Consider the following 21,524-nt stretch of genomic DNA (forward strand, 5'->3'; position numbering starts at 1 on the left):
TCCCGAAAACTGCATTATATCACAATCCTCACATTCAAAGCAGAAAATTAGTGCTGAAGACAAGAAACATGAGGCTGAAGTCTCCAAGGAAAGCATGAAGTTCAACTTAAATTCAATATCAGTTCATTAAAAAATGCAACCATTTGTCTCATTTTGTTGAAATAATAGGATTTTATGCATCAGATAAAATGTGCAGTGCAGCTTTATGAAAAGCTTTGTGAGCTCCAGATAAAATGTATATTGCAAATTTGTCAACAGCTATTTCAAAATTATTGCACATTTTCTCAAGTAGACTAAGTTTAAACAAACAAAATCAATTGAATTCCTTCATTTTTCATGTTTTCTTGCACCAGATTTATGTTCACATATCATTAATTTATTGTACAGAATTACAGAAGCTGGGCTGTGTGAAAACAAAGCAGTACAATGAAGCTCATGTCTATTTTTTCTGTTTTTGTTTATCAAAAACAAATCTAAATTTCTCAATCTAACACAAGTTCTTAGTTTATTGTCAAAGATTGAATCCTTGTTTGTTCTCTGAGCTTTTAGTGGTCTAAGATGTTGTTCTCAGTTGTTTTATCTGAATTTACTCGTGTAAATCTCTCTTTAAGTTACCTCTGTGTTTGATAAGAGCTTTAGAATTAAAGTTCATTTCTATTATTATCAGTGTTATCATGAAGATCTCACCTACCAGCACATGACGGATGGATGTTAGTTTTGTGTCTGATTGTTTTAATGGTGTTTCCACATTTGTGCATGCGGAGCGCTCGGAGATATCGTTATCTGCGCTCATGCACGTGCCTGGTTTGCATGTTTCAGATAAAACTCTCTGACAAAACATCATAAGTGACCTGCCTTTGTAGAGGACGTTTGCCCATGTTCTGTTGAACTCTCCATCACAAGATGAAGCTCCATGTCCCACCATCTGTCACTGAGGTACCACAGTGCAGGCCTTCCTGTTGTTGATTAAGATACTTTTCACTTTCGGGTTCTGAAGTTTCCAAAGAAAGCATTAAGTTAAACTTTAATTCAAGATCACTTTAATAAACATTGCATCATGTGTCTCATGCCTACACAAACACACATTTTATTAAAGTCACAGGATATACGTACACAATATAACAGAGAAAACATGCAGAGCAGCTGCATTGAAAGCTTTGTGAGCTCGTTCTGAGGTTCAGATTCACTGTTAATTTCCAGGTTTTGAAAAGATGTTTCAAGTCTGGAGTTGACAGAAAACCTTCAGCAACTAAGAAACCACAAAGGAGCATCTCAGAAAGAAAAACATGACAGATTGGCATCAACATGATAGTTACATGTGGTTCTTTCTCAATGATAGATGCATCTTGCAGTATTGCCAGTGAAGCATAGTGTCGCTAAAGAAATAATCTATGTAGTGATGTTGTGTTGCAGTTCTTGCAAACAACTAAAAATAGATGTTTTTCTGAGAGGGCAGGAATCATGGAGTTATTCCTTCTCTGTAGTCATTATAAATGCACATCTTGCTTCCACATAGCTCTGTGTGTTCAAGTCAACTGGAGCTGCAAATAAAAAGAAACTGCAAGCTAGTGACACACCTGGAAGGCCAACTCCTCACTTATTGTAATGAATGCAGCATTGGTTCTATTTTTGTTGTGGTAATGCTCCATGTGTGTATTCCAGTGAAATTTCCATCCATCTGAAAAGAGTTGCATTTCCTCATATTGAACACTAGGTGGCACAAATTTGTTTTTTTAGCACACCATTTCCTCAACCTGCTGACTGCACATCACTAATAAGCATGACACATTACTTTAGTCTTATCTCCTATAATAGAACACAAACATTTAATTTAACAGCCATAAAACATTTTAATATGAAATTATGTATTTTATGTCTGAACATTATCTTAGAGTTAAGATGGATAAAAATATTAAATAATTAAATTGTTCTGATCCCTGCTGCAGCACCTGTTCTTCTCCTTCCTTCTTCCTCCTTGTCCCTCCTTCTTCCTGTCTCTGTCATCTGTCTCTCTTGCCTCTAACTCATTCTTCCTGTGTGTCTCTCTCTACTTGTCTCTCTGGCTCCATCTATCTCAACTCAACTTTATTATTTATCCCTTGAAGGGCGATTTGTTTTGCAGCAGTTTACACACGCAGTCCAGTAAGCAAACAATAAAAAACAAACAAATAAAAAAGTAAAAACTACATAAAACAGTGAAAACGTGGTAAAAACCGTCAAAACTCAGAAAAAAACATAAATAGTAAAATAAATGAAGACAATAAACATCACACGAGACATAAGATTGACATGTACACTAGCAGCAATCTTGGTCATTCATGTAGTCAAGTATAGTTCAGTGCCAACAGTCAGCAGCAGTAAGTCTGAATAAAGTCAATTAAAAACAGGATAAAGGGCATCGCAGTACATGATAAAGTGCAGCAGCAAAAAAAACACAATTTATTACCTCCTTTTCTCTGCGTTTATAACTCGGATAGAGGTAGATACAAAGGAGAACTTGTACCTGTTTTTTGTGGTCTGTGGTACTGCCAGACGAAGACCAGAGGGGAGCAACTTCTACTCCTGGTAAAGAGGATGAGTAGCATCCACAAAAACAGACTCTGTTCTTCTTTTAACTTGTGCATTAAAAATGTCATCAAGACTGTTAAAACACATCCCAGCTATTTTAGAAGCTATACTTTAACTGTCATCCTGAGGGAGTTCTTGTCTTTGTTGCCAAGGTTACCATACCAGCATATGATAGAAAACGAGATGATCGACTGGATGAAGAAACAGTAGAAGAGCTTCATCAGGGTCCTATCAACCTGAAACTTGGCGAGCTTTCTCAGACAGAATAATCATTGCTGACCATTTTTTAACCAGCATTTCAGAATTTAAATCAAACTTAAGTTTGCTGTCAAATACAATACCCAGATACTTATAATGAGGGACCAGTTCATCGGCTTACCATGGACCAGACTACACTGAGGAGCTGGGGGAGACTGTCTAAAATCAATGCAGATCTCCTTTGTTTCAGAAACATTGATCTAAAGGAATGCTCCTTTGCAACATAATATAAAATAATCAAAAACCTGCCTATGTCTGACTTCATCACCACAAAGCAGGCTGACGATTACCAGATCATCAGCATGCTTGATGATGAATCTGTTATTGTGGCGGGTGACATAATCATTCGTGTATAAAATATATAAAAGGGTAGACAAAACACAGCCTTGAAGTGATCCAGTGGAGGAGGTCAGTCGATTGGACAGTGTTCCGTTGACCCCGCCTTTTGAAATGTATCTGTAAGAAAATCAAGGATTCAACTCACAAGACATGCATCAACACCAAAGACATTAACAAGCTTCTCTACCAAAATGTGAGGCTGGATTGTGTTTAAAGCTGATGAGAAGTCAACAAAAAGCAGCCTGCCATGATTCCTACTGCCTTCCAAGTGCTTATGTATGAGGTTAAGTGAGGTAGCAGAAGCACCTTGGACACCCCTTTTAGCTCTATAAGCAAATTGAAGAGGGTTTAACACGCACTCAGACTGTGAGAGTAGCTCTTTTTGACAAGTTCTTTCTAGTTGTTTCATCACCACTGAGGTTAAGGCCACTGGACGAAAGTCATTCAGAGAAGAGGAGCAGCTTGTTTTTGCAATGGGCACCAGTATAGACTTCTTCCATAGGACTGGCACTCTCTGCTGGACAAGAGACATGTTATAAATATCATTTTAAAAAATGGGGACAATTTGGTCAGCACACGGTTTCAGTAAACGGCCACCGATGTGATCAGAGCCGGGGCTTTTCTTTGATCTGCACCGTTTAAAACATCTTTTTGCATCGCCCACATCGAAAAAGGGGTTCTGTGGAGAGGCTGACATAAGACAGATTTTAATCTCAGCATGAACAACCCCAAAATCATGGGAGTCAAACCTGACATAAAAACTGTTAAGACTTTGAGCCAGCTCTAAATCAGAATTCTAACCACTGAGCTGAACTCTCTTCTTTCTACATTTATTCGTCCCAGTGATCAGCTTCATGCTGTCCAGACTGAACCGAGGTTGTTCACTTTAAACTGAGACTCAAGTTTGTCTTTGTATTGTCTTTTGCAGGTCCTGATCTCATATTTTATTTCCTTCTGCAGGATATACAGAATTAGTTCATTTCCTCTTTCTTCCTTGAAGGCCTTTTTCTTTCTGTACAATAAGTCCTTAAGTTTCTTAAAACCCCTGTTTGGATGTAGTTTAACAGTTCTTTTCAGGAATAACAGTGCTTTAACAGTATGTGACCCAGCTGCTCACAACATCACTCAGTTCATCAATATCAGCTGAGGATTCCTTAAACATGTCCTAATCGGTCGCCTTCAGACATTCCTGAAGAGTGTGACAGACATCCTCATCCCAAACTTTCACTCTGATGTTCTGCACTTTGCCTTGCTTCAGCACAGTGCGGGACACAGGGATAAGGTGGATGCAGTTGTGGTCAGAGGAACCCAGGGAAGAGATGGAATGGACTTATAGGCACCTTTAATATTGCTGTAACAGACATCTAATGTCTTATTACATCCAGTGGAGCATGTGATGTGCTAATGGAAGTCTCTCATCGTGTGTTTTAGTGTGCAGTGGTTCATATCTCCCAGAAGGATGTTAGGTGCATCCAGAAATATGGACTGAAGTCTCTGGATAAGCTGATGGATAAGACCACAGGCATGTTTTTCACTGGAGTTTGGATGGTCTCTGCATCTGTGTGCCTGTCTTGTTTGTCTCTCACTCACTCTCCTGCTCTTGCTGCCTGCACTGCTGATTGTTGGGATGAATGTCAGCTGTGGCAATCAGCTGACTCAACGCACCTGTTCTCACTCACACCTCCAGGTATATAAACTCAGTTCCATCACTCACTCCCTGCCGGACTATAGATTGTCAGATGCCTGCTCCCCCTCCAGACTGCACATCCCCGTTTGGACTCAGTTTCCCCCTCCTGAATTTCCTACATGGACTCAGTTCTGCTCCTTTCTCGTCACCCCATTTCTGTCTCCAGCCTGTTGTCCCTTTCTTGTCTCCTGTTCAGTTCCTGGATTTCCCAAGCCTGCCTTTCCCCATTTGTTTCAGTTTCTGTTTCTCAAGAGTGCCTCTTCTGGTAGTTTAGTTCTGCATTAGTTTTTGTAGGTGTTTCCCCTTTTGTTAATTGTGAGTTTTTGTGGAAAATGTGGTCTTGTGTTCCCCCTCAATCCAGTTTCCCCTTTTGTGTTGTTGTAGCTCTTGTTTTGTTTAATAAAGCCCATCCCTATTTTCCTCCTGTCTCTTTGCTTCTGTGTTCTGTTCCTTCATTCTCTGATCTCCCTGTAACAAAAATAGTTGAAAAAGATGACTAATTTGAAAAAGTGAAATGATGATGTTTATTGAGATAATTCTATTTGGTATGGAAGTTATTAGACATTGAATGCTGCAGTTCTGATCTAGGAAACATAAAATAATAAAAACATTCAGAGTCAGATTGCAGATTTTGTCTTTTTATTTAATCAGTGAACAGATTTAATGTAACATGCAGACAATGGTACATTTTCAATAAATCATTCATTAAATTCGTTTAATATTGGAAATATTTGCCATCAAATAGTTCAGAGAACAAAAAATGTAGCCATTTTAATTTCTTCACGACACAGATGGAGAATAATAGAACTTCTTTTGCATGCAAACACCAATCAGGCAACAAAGAAGATCTGCTTTGTCTTGGGCTCAAAACACATTTATCAACAACATGACGATGTACATTAATGCAAGCATTTAGATCATATGAACAACCTCATGATCTTTTAACACACTGAAAATGTCAATATTTGACATCAGATATGCTACAAAACCAAACACAAAATGATTTAACTTCTGAGTCAACAATCTTTTCATACATGTAACAGATTATCATGTTATTATAACATCACCACATCCAGATCTGAGAAACACAAATGGAAAAAAATAGACATCAAATACTTTGAAGAAACAAAATCAATCAAAAAATCCCATATCCTATTTAATGTTATCAAGACCCCCCAAAAATTATTTTTGACCGCTCTGTTGCTTTGATACATTTTTCAGTTTGACTATAATGACATGAACTGTCACACAAAAGAGTCTTAAAGCACATTAATAGAATTCATTAAACTTGCTAAATGCAAACTTGAGTTAAAGTGAGAATTTACTTGCAGCTGTTTTCTTGAATTATCTTGTAAGCAAGTGGTTAAATGTGTATGTGTGCTCACATTTTTCATCTTCTCTTGGATACAGTGATGTGACCATTAAAGGGTCCCTCTTTTACTGATTAGAAATGTTACTCGATGCTAAATGACTTTTTGAGGCTGTCTTCTGCCTTCTTCTCTGTGATTTGTTTCCATGTTTCAGGAATATCAGCAGGTTCTGCACCATATGCTTTGGCAAAATCTTCATTGTATTTTGCCATTACATATTTCCAGTAGTCTGATGCCTCGAGGGTCGCAGCTGGACGAATATCCCAGTCTGGATAAATTTCCCTGTAACGTTTATAAGGGTGCCATTCATTGTTGGTCGTGATGCAGCGAAACTTTGCATCACTAACCACAAGAGAAGAGCATATGTCAATGACAAGTTCATTCGTTGAGTTCCATTTGTATCTACCCAGACCCTGTGGCCGATGCAGTGAAGCAAAGTGCTGAGTATGTTCTTCTCCTCCTGCCTCACAGGGCACTTTACAGAATGGACACTGTTTGCCACAACCAACCACTCTGGTGAAAAGCTCATTCTGGGGCTTCAAACGGAGATGTTTTAGTTTCTCTCGAAGGGTTGATTTTTTAAACTTCTCTCTAAGAGTTTCTTCCATCTCTTTCACAGACTCTGTGAGCCAGTGAGCAAACTGTTCCTGATCAGATTTGTTCAGGATCATGAAAGCACCAAGAGCATCCTGGGAAATGACAAGTGTATTGCCAAGTTCTTTGCAGATATCTTCAACAAACTTCTTCAAGTCAACACTGTTTCCTGTTTTGGCCTTTTTGATGGCGTCATTTATGCTGCTGATACATGACTGAAGATGTTGATCCTCAAACTCAAATGTTGCAGATGAGCTCGAGAAACGTTCCTTTATTTGCTGCATTATTCTTTCCTTCACATAGCTCTCATAAGAGGAACTGTAGCGTAAATACTCTTCTAGATTTTTCTTTGAAAGCAAGTCCTTCAGAAGTGAATACTGGAAGTCCATTCCTGTGTTGAATTCCTTACTGCTTCTCATTTTCTGAACAATGTTTGGACCTAAGGAATGGTGGACAAAGTCTTCAACAGCAGGCTTCAGGCATTGGTCTGTGAATTCTTCTGCCTTCTTCCGACACTGGTCCCGTTCAAGAAAAACATCTTTGAAATCAGCACGAAACCTTTCCTTGTTTGTCTTCAGACAGTTTTTGGGATCATTTTCTTGGATGAAATCTTTCTGCATTTTCTCAAAGTTTCTGGCTGCAAATCCACAGATGTGCTGTTTTAGAGAAACCTCAAACTCGATGTCTGTCGTCACATTCTGCTTGTTTTCCAGTCTCTTATCAATGATGCGTAGGATCTCCTGGATGTAAGTATCATGGTAATTGGTTTTTCTTTCCATCTTCTCAGTTACAAACTGCGTGCAAGCAGCTATGATGCTCTCAGCCATTTGTTGTTCATGATCTTGGCCATGCCACCACGTCTTTGCTTTGTGTTTGACTTTTTTGTAGAATCCTTCAGCTTTATATTTGAAAAGCTCTATTCCACAATCTCGCAGTCTTTTTTGACTCAGCAGTTCATGTGCATGACTCCCCTTGTGTGACAGATTTATTCTCAGGTAGTGTTCCACATTGGTGAAGACATCTGTGGGCTGTATTTTAGAAAATTTCAATTTATTCATTGTTTCTTTCCACATCTTATCAAATTCTTTGTCCAGTTCTTTGTCTGTCATCTGAACTTTTTCCTTTCGACATTCATCAATTAATGCATACACTGCTTTTTCTATTTCATTTGTGTGGTTCTCTTTGATTCTCTCCAGTTCTCTCATTCCCCTTCTGATGTCTGCTGCTGCTGTGAGCTGATTAACAACAGAGTTTTCCATTTCTCGTCGAAGGCTCTTTGCACTGTTTGAGAACTCTTCTTTGTATCCTTCCACTAGATAGACATGACCCTCTGTTTGCTTGAAGTACTGTGTTAGATTGTCCAGAAGCTTTGTCTCCCATTTAGACAGCTCTATGACTGCTTCACTTTTTAGTTGAGTGAGAAACTGTCCCATGTCAGACATGTCAGATGTTGCAGCAACTGTCCCGAAATTGGAAATTTTTGTTTCTGCGTTTGTGACCCAGGAGTACATGTTCTCTCTGAATTCCCACTCCCATTTGTTGAACTCTGTGCAGAGCCTCATGTATGCGTCAGCTACCAGGCTGTTTCTGAAGCTGAAGATGAAGTTCTCGTGCTTCACTGCATTCCACAGGCTTGTCATCCACTCTTTGAATTCCAAGATATTATTAGCAGAAGACTCACAACTTCCCAGTAGTTGGACAATGTTTTTCTTCAGCTCATACACAGCCTCGCTGTAACCTGCATTGACCGGTGCCATTGGTGGGTTTCCATTCCACAGACCAGGAATGTACCAGTTCCCAGTGTCTGGACTGTACTCCATCACATCAGTGAAGCTCTTGTTCTCCTCTTTCTTTTCTATTTTGGCTGCTGCCTGGGTCATCTCATTCAACTGCTGCAGAAGCAGTTTTCTGTCTCTTAAGTTCTTCTCATGGGCGGACACATCGGACACGTTCTGGTGAACAAACTGACATTTGGGTTTTTTGCCCACCTCCTTCATCCTGAGAAAAGCATGCACAACTATTTGTAGGATGTCCTTCATTTCTGTGGAATTCTCCATTGCGATATTGATAATGGTGATATCGCTCAGCCCCACAACAAGCGTAGCAAGCTCATTGTCATGTTCAAAGCTGTTGTCCAGTTGTGCAAGTTCTGGTGACTTTAAGCCCTCAGTGTCAATGATCACCATAAAGTCACAATTTAGTACTTTTTTGACATCTTCATTGATTTTGATGAGCAACATGAAGGCACCTCGAGTACATCGACCACTGCTGACTGCAAACTGCACTCCAAACATGGTGTTTAGGAGAGTGGACTTCCCTGTACTCTGAACTCCAAGAACTGTAACAACCCGGATCTTTCTCTTTGGATCCACCATGTCATTGAGCTGAGACAGAACGTCACTCACCCATCTGAGAGGAATGTTGGATGCATCTCCATCCACAAGTTCAAGAGGGAATCCATCTAACAACAGTTCTGCACAGAGTTTGGGCAGGTGCTGTAATTGTTGACGAGATGGATCCTTTTTAGGAAGGGAAAGAGAAGCTTCATAGATCTGACCCATTTCACGGAAGAAGTGTTCAGTTCCCAGTGAGCTGTTGGAAAGTTGTCTGTCAATTTCTTTGATCTCCTCTTTGTTCTCAGAACTCTTGCATTTTTCTTTATATTGCTCTCTGAGTCCAGACAGTTTTAGACGAGACACGTTATCGAGGTTCATTCTCATCCATTTCAGGAAATAACACCGTTCTTTTCCTGGGCTTGATATTGCATTGATGAAGCATGTCATAGCTGTTGACATTTCATAGGAGTTCTGTTGTTGTCGCAGTTTCTTTCTCTGTTCCTGAAGATCACTTTTGTACTTTTCGATGTTTTGAGACCCAACTTTTCGAAGCCGGAATTCTTCCTTCTCTAAACTTGTTAATTCCTTCCATATTTGACCTTGCAAAGGAAGTTGGTCTTCTTTGTATTTAAGGATCTGTTGAATTTCTTCAGTGATGGCATCTGCTTTTTGTTTTCCAGCCTGACACTCCGGAGAGTCTTCATCAACCAAGATTCCCAGTTCATGGGCAGTGTCAGCCATCCGCTCTATTGACATCTTCATCCGTGAGTTCTCAACCACATCGCTGACTTTCTTCCTCAAGATCGTGACAAGATCTGCATCATTCATCTTCTTTGTCTTCAACATAATGTTGCTGTTCGTCAAGCACAACTCAGTTGCTACTTTTTTTACAGCATCTAAGCTGAAGCTCTTGCTCTGATGGTTTCCCACTAAGAAGATTTGTGTCTTGTGGTTCTGGTTGGTCAGTAGACTGCATTCAGAGTCCAAGTTATCAAAGAACACAAAAACCGCTGCAGACGTCTGACACAAAAAGGAATACTGGGTTTCAAAGGAAGCAATGTCACCACGAAGGTTAGCTACAGCGACTGGTTGACTGAAAACATCCAAGTTTTTGCTTCCACAGGGAAGGTACCAAGTAATTTCAGTCAATCCATTGGAGATTCTTCTTGGACTGTCACCACAATCCATATCTTGGTGAACAAAGGTGTCATGGTACTGCTGAGAGTTACTCAGAAACTTATTGAGGATCTCTGACTTGGACAAGGAGCACTCACCCAGTCTCACAAAAGAGATCATTGGAATTTCAGAGACAACAATTCTCTCTTCAGTGAAGCCCTTTGATTCTGAAAGTGACTGAGGTCTGTACTTTTTAACGATGTCTCTCATGGCCCACAGCATGAGTGTGCACGGTTTTGTGTCACAGTTGGGAAGCAGGAGAGGGACAGAAAACTGACACATAGACATTTTTAGTGCCATTTCCTGCTGCACAAAACCATCAGAACACAGAAAGAGAGCTGTGATTATGTCGAGGGGGTTTACCATGTCAACTGAGTTTGGGCTGTTAAGCAGATTTTCAAGATCTAACTTCATCATCTCTGATGTACTATCACTGGTTGACTCACTTACAGATGTACATTTCATATTCCGAGCTGTCACATTAACCATCATCAGTTTCTTGAGAAAATACCATGGAAGATCTGATTTACTCTTGGAAGGTTCATCAGTGATGGTCTTCTCATCAATCTCAAGTATTTTGCTGAGTGACAGCTTTTGTCTGTAGAGCTGCTCCAATCCCAGATCCTCCAATAAGCTCTCCAGATGTTTCTCTGTGGACATAAAGATTCTTATTTCAAACCACAAGCAAACATTTATTTTTTTGAACGTGGATTAGAAATTACCATGTTCATGTGAAATAATATTATGTTTGAGGATCTCCATGAACACCTAAGCTAAATATTTTCACAGCATATACATGATATTATATTACAGTGAAAGGTTATATGGCTTTTATTTTTCATCACTGCCAGTTTGCTTGTTAATTTGTAAAAGCTGAATATGTGGGTGAAGAGTATAGTTGGTCTCAGTGTTAGACTCAGCGTCTTACAGGGTGACCCAAAAGTTTGGAAACAAATGAAAAGTCTATAATCCAAATAATATAATGTTATTTTAATAAATCAGTACCACAGATATATTCAGAAGAGTAACAGATTAGTGTAAAACAAACATATTTCGACATGTTCATGTTTGTTTCTTATACAAAGTTGTGAACGTTTCCACCACTTGGTTACACTGGTTACACTGGTATCTTCTGGAATGTATCTTTATTCATGCTTATGAAGGTTCCTCAAACTGGCCAGTAAATGTTGCCTCATAGTACTTTTGGATGTTTAAAAAAATTTAAACTGTCAGATACTTTACCATCAAGAGTTTTGAAATCTAACACTGATAGCCTGCATCTTGAAGTGATGCTCCAGCATACCTGGACCTTATGGTTCTATTAAGTTTCTTCCGAGTTTTGCACTCAGCAAATACTATACTTTTAAGTTATTTTATTATGCTATAACAAAAATGGGTAAAATAAGAGTGAATTCATGCACCCCCAACTCAAATAGACACTGCAGTTAAACTTTGCTTCAAAACTTTTGGGTCACTGTAGTTTCCCTGGAAGTATGTCGATTACCATGCTACTTCAACGAGGTAAGCCTTTATCTTCCTTATTGGCAGTTGGAAACATCCTTAATTTGAAAAGGCTCGTATTCGAGGCATGCCTTTCATTCCAATTCCTTCTGATTATTAAGTACAATTCGTCCTGTTTAGTACTACTCCTGTTTGCCCTGCTACTGTCCTAGGCTATTAACACCAACTCAACACTCAACCCTGTACTTTTGTCAAATTTAAAGACCTGTGGAGTTTCAGTGGACAGAAACCCTTCATGTTTTATTGTGAAACATTTGGTGGCATGGGGCTGCACAGTGGAGTAAGTGGTTAGCACTTTTGCCTTGCAGCAAGAAGATCCCCGGTTCAAATCCCAGCCTGGGCCTGGAATCTTTCTGCATGGAGTTTGCATGTTCTCTCTGTGCATGCGTGGGTTTTCTCCAGACACTCCGGCTTCCTCCCACAGTCCAAAAATATGCTGAGGTTAATTGATCACTCTAAATTGCCTGTCGGTGTGAATGTGAGTGTGATTGTTTGTCTGTATATGTAGCCTGGCGACCTGTCCAGGGTGTCCCCTGCCTTCGCCTGAGTCAGCTGGGACAGGCTCCAGGAACCCCCCCCCCTTAATTTACAAAAAAGATTTGTTTGTGTCAAAGTGAAAACAAATTTATACTATCGTCAACTGTAGTCTGTAGCCAACTGGAAGAAGGTTGTTTGGTCTGATCACATCAAAAATTGAAGGTTTTGGTCATTAGACTAGAACCTGTTTCTGACAGACACTAAACACTGGACATCGCCATAAGCACACTGTCCCCCACTGTGATCATAATGTTGGACTACTTCCCAGTAGCAGGCTCTGGATGCTTGCAAAGGTTGAAGGCATATTGAATGCAGAAAGTAAAGTGAAACCCTGGTGGACAACATGTTACAATCTGTGACTTGAGAAATTTGTTTTCCAGCAAAACAATAACCCAAAGCATTAATCCAAATATACAAAGAAATTGTTAAAAGACGACAAGGTTAATGTTCTTGAGTGGCCGAATCAGAGCCTCAGCGCAAATACACACGTGGACAAAATTGTTGGTACCCCTCAGTTAAAGAAGGAAAAACCCACAATTCTCACTGAAATCACTTGAAACTCACAAAAGTAACAATAAATAAAAATTTATTGAAAATTAAATAATCAAAATCAGCCATCACTTTGAATTGTTGATTAACATAATTATTTTTAAAAAACAAACTAATGAAATAGGGCTGGACAAAAATGATGGTACCCATAACTTAATATTTTGTTGCACAACCTTTTGAGGCAATCACTGCAATTAAACGATTTCTGTATTTGTCAATGAGCGTTCTGCAGCTGTCAACAGGTATTTTGGCCCACTCCTCATGAGCAAACAGCTCCAGTTGTCTCAGGTTTGATGGGTGTCTTCTCCAAATGGCATGTTTCAGCTCCTTCCACATATGTTCAATGGGATTCAGATCTGGGCTCATAGAAGGCCACTTTAGAATAGTCCAACACTTTTCTCTCAGCCATTCTTGGGTGTTTTTGGCTGTGTGTTTTGGATCGTTGTCCTGTTGGAAGACCCATGACCTGCGACTGAGACCAAGCTTTCTGACACTAGGCAGCACATTTCTCTCCAGAATGCCTTGATAGTCTTCAGATTTCATCGTACCTTGCACACTTTCAAGACACCCTGTGCCAGATGCAGCAAAGCAGCCCCAAAACATTACTGAGCCTCCTCCATGTTTCACCGTAGGGACAGTGTTCTTTTCTTTGTATACTTGGTTTTTGAGTCTATGAACATAGAGTTGATGTGCCTTACCAAAAAGCTCCAGTTTGGTCTCATCTGTCCAAAGGACATTCTCCCAGAAGCTTTGTGGCTTGTCAACATGCATTTTTGCAAATTCCAGTCTGGCTTTTTTATGAGTTTTTTTCAGCAGTGGTGTCCTCCTTGGTCGTCTCCCATGAAGTCCACTCTGGCTCAAACAACGACGAATGGTGCGATCTGACACTGATGTACCTTGGCCTTGGAGTTCACCTTTAATTTCTTTGGAGGTTGCTCTGGGCTCTTTGGATACAATTCCAACGATCCGTCTCTTCAATTTGTCATCAATTTTCCTCTTGCGGCCACGTCCAGGGAGGTTGGCTACTGTCCCGTGGGTCTTGAACTTCTGAATAATATGAGCCACTGTTGTCACAGGAACTTCAAGCTGTTTAGAGATGGGCTTATAGCCTTTACCTTTAAGATGTTTGTCTATCATTTTTTTTCGGATGTCCTGGGACAATTCTCTCCTTCGCTTTCTGTTGTCCATGTTCAGTGTGGTACACACCTTTTCACCAAACAGCAGGGTGACTACTTGTCTCCCTTTAAATAGGCAGACTGACTGATTATGAGTTTGGAAACACCTGTGATGTCAATTAAATGACACACCTGAGTTAATCATGTCACTCTGGTCAAATAGTTTTCAATCTTTTATAGAGGTACCATCATTTTTGTCCAGGCCTGTTTCATTAGTTTGTTTTTTTAAATAATTATGTTAATCAACAATTCAAAAGTAATGGCTGTTTTTGATTATTTAATTTTCAATAAATTTTTGTTTATTGTTACTTTTGTGAGTTTCAAGTGATTTCAGTGAGAATTGTGGGTTTTCCTTCTTTAACTCAGGGGTACCAACAATTTTGTCCACGTGTGTAACAATTTGTTGTTGATCTTAAAAAGGTCTGTTCACTCTCAAACCCTGTTTAACCTGACAGAGCTTGTACAGTTGTGCAAAGAAGTATGTGGTAAAATTGCAGCGTTCAGATCTGCAAGGCTGACTGAGACTTCTCCATACATACTCAATGCTGTAATTGTGGCCAAAGGTGCATTGACTAAATATTGACTCAAAAGGGGAAGAATCCTTCTGCACTCCCCTTACTCAATAACAGAATGGATTTCGATGAAAATTTTAGGGAAGATCAGATATTGACACAAGGACCACCTGATTAGATTTTGCCTGTGACGCAGCATATAGTCTTGATCCACAGATTTGTTCAGGATTTCCCGTTGCGAAATAGTAGCACGGCGTCACTGTAACTATGACAGCAAGTGAAGGCGATACGTCACCTGCCTGCTGACGATCACATGATTGCGATCCTAGTACAGATCCACTGGGACTTATCCGTCGGAAATCATATAAGGAACAATTGATTCTGTCAGTTATTCCGAGTCCCATCAATTCCCACCACCTGCTACATATTTAGGTCACGTGATGCCATATCCGTACATATTGTCCACATGCATAACACACGCCTGTGCTTGGGGCAAGGTCATTTTTGATTAAAGATTCATCCGTTGGAAACGATACAAAGACTGAGAAGCCTTGGCGGAGCACTGTGTTCTCTCAGTGCTTTTCTTGTTTTACTTTTTACATTTATTGTACCATTAGTTGGCATTAATTTGTAGAAGTTAGTTTTCACTTTGACACAAAAGAGTCTTTCTTTTTTATAATAACAGCGGAAAACTTCCAGTGGGGGTGAATATTATATATTGGCACTGTCCATGTAATGGGTGCCGACTTTTCTGAGGAAATCCACTGGAAAATTTCTATAAAGTTAATAAGACTTTGCAAAATCCTAAAGCTCTACTCTAAATACTTTCTCAGAATGTTTGACAATCAAGTTATTGATTTTTTGCTCCCTTTGAGTCAAAAATGAGCGAAAAGAGTCTAACCCCTCCAAACTCCCTTCAGTATTTTCTTACTTGTGTGTGCAGGTCTCACAGCAGATGTGTCCAGGCTTTCATCCTGCATTTCTTCAGGGGTCTGGAAGGACTTTTGTTCCTCTGGACCCATGCTGAGTGTTGAGTCCGTTGCCTCCGACACTTTTTCTCTCTCACTGCACGGGATCATGACGCAGTCCTCCACTTCACCAGCAGGAGTGTCCAAATGCTGAGATGCTGAGTCACAGCTGATATTATCTACTGTGTTCTCCACTGGAGGGCAGAAGGCTGTGGAAATAATAATGATAGCATTTATAATAATAATTATATTATTTAAAGCCTGTACAAACATGTCCATTTGTGCCTTTCTGATGAAACAATGAACTGCATAAATCTGACCTTTATCATCTGTATCAGTCTGTTGACAGGGATCCTTGCAGTCAGAACATGGTGCTGATGGAGGGACCTCTCCATCCTCACAGGGTAGTATGATGAATGAATCATCATCACTGAGTCCCTTTTGATAAATGAGAAAAAAATACTTGACATTTAATTGTCATTCACACGATTTAATGCGGACAGTATTATTTTGAACAAGTAGCTGTTTACCTCCATTGTCAGTGAAGACTCTGTCATCTTACCCTTGTTTCAGATTATTCGGGCAGCTTTTCTCTGAAAGTAATGAGAGACAAGTCTTCATGCATTTATTTCCACTGCAACTATAAATATCTCACAGCCCCTTCATAAAAGACCTTCTCCTGTCCCACATCTCCTGAAAGATTCTTGCACCCACATCCACCATTCAGCAGATTAGTATTTTTCTCCATGTTAGAAAAGAAATATATCGTATGTCTTTCTGTTGTCCAATGTCCCATCATATAAAGGCCAAGGGTGAACTCTGACTGGCCTCCCCTGTAGCCTCTGTTGATCTGAAAACTCAGGATTATTCACTGAAACTCCAATTTTTAAGTTTTAGCAACTACAGTGCCCAAGTGCAAGTGGACACAACAGCTACACTCACAGTAGAAGCCAGTCTCCAAGGTAAGAAAGGTGCCAACATTTACACTCAACTGAACACACCACAGTGGTAACATTTCCTAAGTTATTAAGTATTTCAGTGTGTGACTTTTGAACTCTCATATTCACATTGCTTTTAACTTTCTAAACTACAGCAGCATAGTACAATTCCTGCATTCAGGTGTGCGTTTTGGTTTTTGTACGTTCACGTGTCAAAAGAGCCGTCCAGTCAGTAGCTGCCTTCAGACGTTTTTCAAGGGGAGGCAAGATGAGGTCACTGAAAATGTTGGGATGGACACCAAAACCATAATACAGATCTGAATTCCACTAATTCTGTCACACTAAATGTTAATAAATCTCATTCTGATATCCCCTGGTTTCTTTTTTTTCAGGTAATGTTACTATTTATCTGATGTGCATCAACTAATACTGGTGCTGTTGATGTTTTGGTTGTTCAGGTGACCGCTGTTAGAAATAGTCTAGGAGAAGAGATGCTGCTGTTATTTTGAGGGAAAAAGCTTCAGCTATAGGTGTCATAGACTTGAGACATTGTTACAAAGACACCCACAGTGTTGATTTGTTTTCAGTCTTCAAAAATCTGTCTATGTGTGATGAATATTTATGAAACTACTGCAACTTCTGGTACAATGAGGCATGTTTTCATTGTTACTTAGCTACCACACATTTTGGTAGTTACTATATTTTGATTTGAGACATCACATTCTGTAATGTGAACAATAATGTTACTGCTGCAACTATCCTGCTGTGGGCTGGAAAAATCTTCCTCATGAATAAATAAATTATGGAAAAATAATTAAAATAATGTTGAGCTTGGTTGAACTCAGGACTCAGATTTGGAACAAAATGTTTAACTGTGATTTGACTGTTAGATCCTGATGGAACCTGTCTTCTTGTAAAGGATAATTTGTCATTAATAAAGTCACAACTCGCCACAGCCTTTAGACTCAGCTAGTTTTACTTTCACCTTCATATCCAGTTGCATCCATTGAAACTTGGACATCTGACATTTAGTGGACAAACTTGATGACCAGCAGAGGCGTCTCCAATGGGGGAAACCATAGACATATTTACGTAGACACCTCATAGGCTGTTGAGAGGCCTGCCTACAGCGCTGCCATCTTGAAACGGTGCCAGCGGAGGCAGCGATGCATTGACATCTACGGAGGCAAGAGGTACTACTGAATCTCAAAGTGGAATTATTCGCTGAATTTTGAACCGATTGCCAAACTGTTTGATTTTTTAGAAACGTCACACGTGTAGCTACTATACAATGTGCTCGGATATTTTTTACAATGCTGGTTTTGCCACTCAACACTTAAGCTACACACTATCTCCCTCTGACTCCAGCATAGTTATTTAAACAGCAGACGAGCTTCGCGAAAGATGCCGGACTTCTGTTCAGCCTATGGATGCTCTAATGAGCGCTGTAAGGAAACAAGAGCTCGTGGGATTACTTTTCACATGTAAGATGTATGTAAGGAATAATATATTGTTAGCAGGTTGTCATAGCTAGAGTGAACTAGACAAGCCCTCAGTAGATGGCAGAATCACGCCCATGCATGATACTCTGTATCAATTTTGATCATCCTACGTATATCCCTTCCTACTTGATCTGCTGACCTGTAACTCCACAACTGAGCAGGGGACCTTGGACTGATCTTCAGTGCCAAGTTTGATTATCCTGACTTCAGCACCTGCAGAGATATCTGACCAGACATACACACACCCCCACCCCCACCCACATACATACTTACCCAGCCAGATATCAAAAGGGAATGCAGTAACCCCGCTGACGTACGTCAGGTGTGGTTAAATAATCGCCGACAAGACAAATAGAACCCATCAGCTCCGTGTCTGGCTTCTACCCATGATCTAACCAGCTCTCTATATCATCCTGTGTATTACACAGCTGCTTACCGGTGAAATAACTAATCTGAGACCATTTTTTGTTTAAAATTCTATGTTATGAATCTAGCGTTCCTAGCAACAGCCTGTTACAAAGATGTCTACGTATATATGTCTATGGGGGAAACAGCCACATCTCATTGGCCACACCCTATCTGACTGGTCAAGTTAATTAGTAAAAACTCTGAGGTCCCAGTTTCTGTGAATGCACCTCCTGTGTCCAAGTGCAAGTGAAGGCAGCATCGATGCGTGGAACAGCTCAGTCTGCAGCAGCAGCTGTTCAGCCTTTGGTCTGAGCACTTGACCGTATAGCAGCTGTGTCGTTGTTAGTTTTGTGCCTTGATATTTTTTAAGCCGTTTAATTTGCCGGGGATCGTGGCTGAAGTCGGCTCCTCTGATTGGTCAGTTTCCACTCTCCATCCTGTCTCCTCCATCAGAGGCTGTCAGGGTATTTCCACCATACTGATGTAAAAGTACGACAGCACAGTGCAGAAACATTAAAACAACTCATCTCCGCCACTGTCCTGCCTGCAGAGACCCAAAAAGTTGATTTTTCGTCAACCGCATTTCTACATTTGTGCATGCGCAGCGCTTGGCGATACCGTTATTTGTGCTCGTGCACGTGCCTGGTTTTAACGTTTCAAATAAAAATCGCTGCCAAAACAACATCATAAGTGACGTACCTTTGTAGAAGACGTCTGTCCATGTTCTGTTGAACTCTCCGTCACTGTAAATGAAGCTTCACGTCCCACCAGCTCTGTCACACCCCACTGCAGACCCTCCTTTTATTGGTGAAGATACTTTCACTTTTGGCTTTATGATCACATGGTTTACTGGAAAAGCTTTTACAATTTCCCAGAAACTGCATTATATAACAATCCTCACATTCAATGCAGAAAATCAGTGCTGAAGCCAAGGAACACGAGGCTGAAGTTTCCAAAGAAAGCATTAAGTTAAACTTAAATTCAAGATCAGTTCATTAAAAAATGCAACCATTTGCCTCATTTAAGTCCCAGGATTTAATGTATGAGAGAACAGCAGTCTGAGGATTTATTCCAGACATCTGTCACAACCAGCCATTGCATTTATTAATTATTGTATGTATTTGTAGTGAAACATGAGCTGAAACATCCTACTTGTGGATCTAGAACTGCACAAGCCGTTTATTTTCAGTCACCTGATGAGTTAAACTGCCCTTTTTATCCCCCACCGTGCCATAGGCACGAAGGGGGATATTGGCGTCATCACGTCCGTCCGTATGTCCGTCTGTCCATATGTCCGTACGTACGTACGTCCACATTTCGTTTCCGGACCATATCTCAGAAACTACTTGAGGGATTTCATTCATATTGCACCCAGGCCATCTCTATATAGTATAGATGTGCCTTTTGGGGTGTATGACCTTGACCTGATTTTCAAGGTCATACTGAGGCACTTCAAATATTTTGTCGTTTCCGGAGCGTATCTCAGAAACTACTTGAGGGATTTCATTCATATTGCGCACACTAAGCCTGTTGGTAAAGTAGATCTGCCTTTTGGGGTGCATGACCTTGAACTGATTATTTTTATTGTGGTGACGATGTATCATTTTGTTGGTGTATCGTCCACTATAGATTATCTTGCACTTCGAGGCACTATATATACGGCGGGGGATGTTTTAAGCGGAGCGTGTTTATTATGTGAGGTTGAAGCAGAAAGTCTGAATTAACAAAGAAAGTTGTTTATAATTTACCTGTTATCTCTGACTGACGACCTGTCCAGGGTGTCCCCTGCCTTTGCCCGTGTCAGCTGGGATAGGCTCCAGCACCCCCCGCGACCCTAGTGAGGATAAAGCGGTGTATAGAGGATGGATGGATAGATCTCTGACTGAGGCTTTAGTTTTTGTTGAGCCGATTAACACGTAGAAGATTTCTCAGTAGCTCAGAGGACAGGCTGCTTTTTTTTTAACAAAACCTTGTAAGAGAATGTCTGTCAGTGCTTTCAGCAGAACTTAGAAACACAACACTTCCTAAACAGATATTTTGAGGCCATGAGTTTGAACATTTGAGAGTCTATCAGTGTGTTTGTTTCTGGTCTTTGTGTTTCTAGGTAGAAGCTGAATTAATGAGGATGACTCCTGCTCTTGTCATCTCTCAGCTCCTCACACATCTTTACCTGCACATGACATAATCACTCCTGTAGGATGCAGATATGTTTGTCTTTATTATAAATAGATGTTGACTGGTGACCTGTCAGAAACCATCATACAGAGTCAGCCGAAATAATGTTTACACACATCAGGAAAATAAAAACTTGCATAAATATTGACCACCTGACTAATACTGTGTTGGCCCCTTTATGGTGCTAAAACTCCTCTGACCCAGTGGTTCATCAGAACCTCAAGGGATGTCCTGTGGATTCTGTGGGTCCTACCCAGACCAGGCTGATCCTGGACCATCCCACAGATGCTCAGTCAGATGTGGATGCGGGGAGCGTGGAGCCCAGGTGAACAGCTGAGCTCTGTCGTGTTCCTCGGACCACTCCTGAGCAGCTTTAGTTTGTCCTGCTGAGGGTGGCAGCTGGCATCAAGGACTGCTGTTGCCATGGAGACTGGGGGGTTGTTTGTCCCGACGGGTTTAGGTGGTGGTACATGTCAAACATCCACATGAACGTCAAGGTTTCCCAGCAGAATGTTGCATTAGAACAAGATGATGGATGTTCTCTTCAGCTGTCAGAGGTCAGAATGTTGTGGCTGGTCGGTGGATCTGTCTGCCTTTACTCTGACATCCAGAGTTATACAAAAGTGTAGCATTTGTGCAGAGCAGAAGAGATTTACTTAATTGTATGCAGTTTTTTTTTAAAGGAGAGCATTTTTTATCCACTTGAATGAAGACCCGATCTTTCCCTTCAAAGGATAGTTAATAATTAATACGGCTTCCATAGTGGTCCCATCAGAGAAAATCATGTCCATATACAGATTTTTATTAATTCCAGGGATGGTTCAGTAAAGATTATAAAAACTACATCAAATAATTTTTTTGTCGCAGTTTGAATTTTGCAGACTGAGAGATGGTTGAGAAGGTTTGCAGTT

General features: G+C 40.4%; 1 protein-coding gene across 1 annotated transcript; it reads right to left on the reverse strand.

The window, feature by feature from the left end:
* Positions 1-5,474: 5,474 nt before the first annotated feature.
* On the reverse strand, positions 5,475-19,263 carry LOC127532271 (interferon-induced very large GTPase 1-like). The gene is made up of 5 exons (XM_051943592.1): positions 19,138-19,263; positions 16,121-16,183; positions 15,911-16,028; positions 15,554-15,799; positions 5,475-10,978 (listed from the first exon to the last, which is right to left on the reverse strand). The coding sequence occupies exons 2-5, from the start codon at positions 16,145-16,147 to the stop codon at positions 6,306-6,308; spliced, it is 5,064 nt and encodes a 1,687-aa protein (XP_051799552.1). The 5' UTR covers positions 16,148-16,183; positions 19,138-19,263; the 3' UTR covers positions 5,475-6,305.
* Between the last annotated feature and the right edge of the window lie 2,261 nt (positions 19,264-21,524).

The sequence above is a fragment of the Acanthochromis polyacanthus genome, chromosome 23 (genome assembly GCF_021347895.1).
Source record: "Acanthochromis polyacanthus isolate Apoly-LR-REF ecotype Palm Island chromosome 23, KAUST_Apoly_ChrSc, whole genome shotgun sequence".
Classification (NCBI taxonomy): Eukaryota; Metazoa; Chordata; class Actinopteri; family Pomacentridae; genus Acanthochromis; species Acanthochromis polyacanthus.

Coding starts and splice junctions, on each gene's coding strand:
- LOC127532271 (XM_051943592.1), bottom strand. CDS start 16,147: ATGACAGAGTCTTCACTGACAATGGAG. Junction 16,029..16,120: donor AGTCTTCACTGACAATGGAG/GTAAACAGCTAC, acceptor ATTTATCAAAAG/GGACTCAGTGATGATGATTC. Junction 15,800..15,910: donor GACTGATACAGATGATAAAG/GTCAGATTTATG, acceptor TTATTTCCACAG/CCTTCTGCCCTCCAGTGGAG.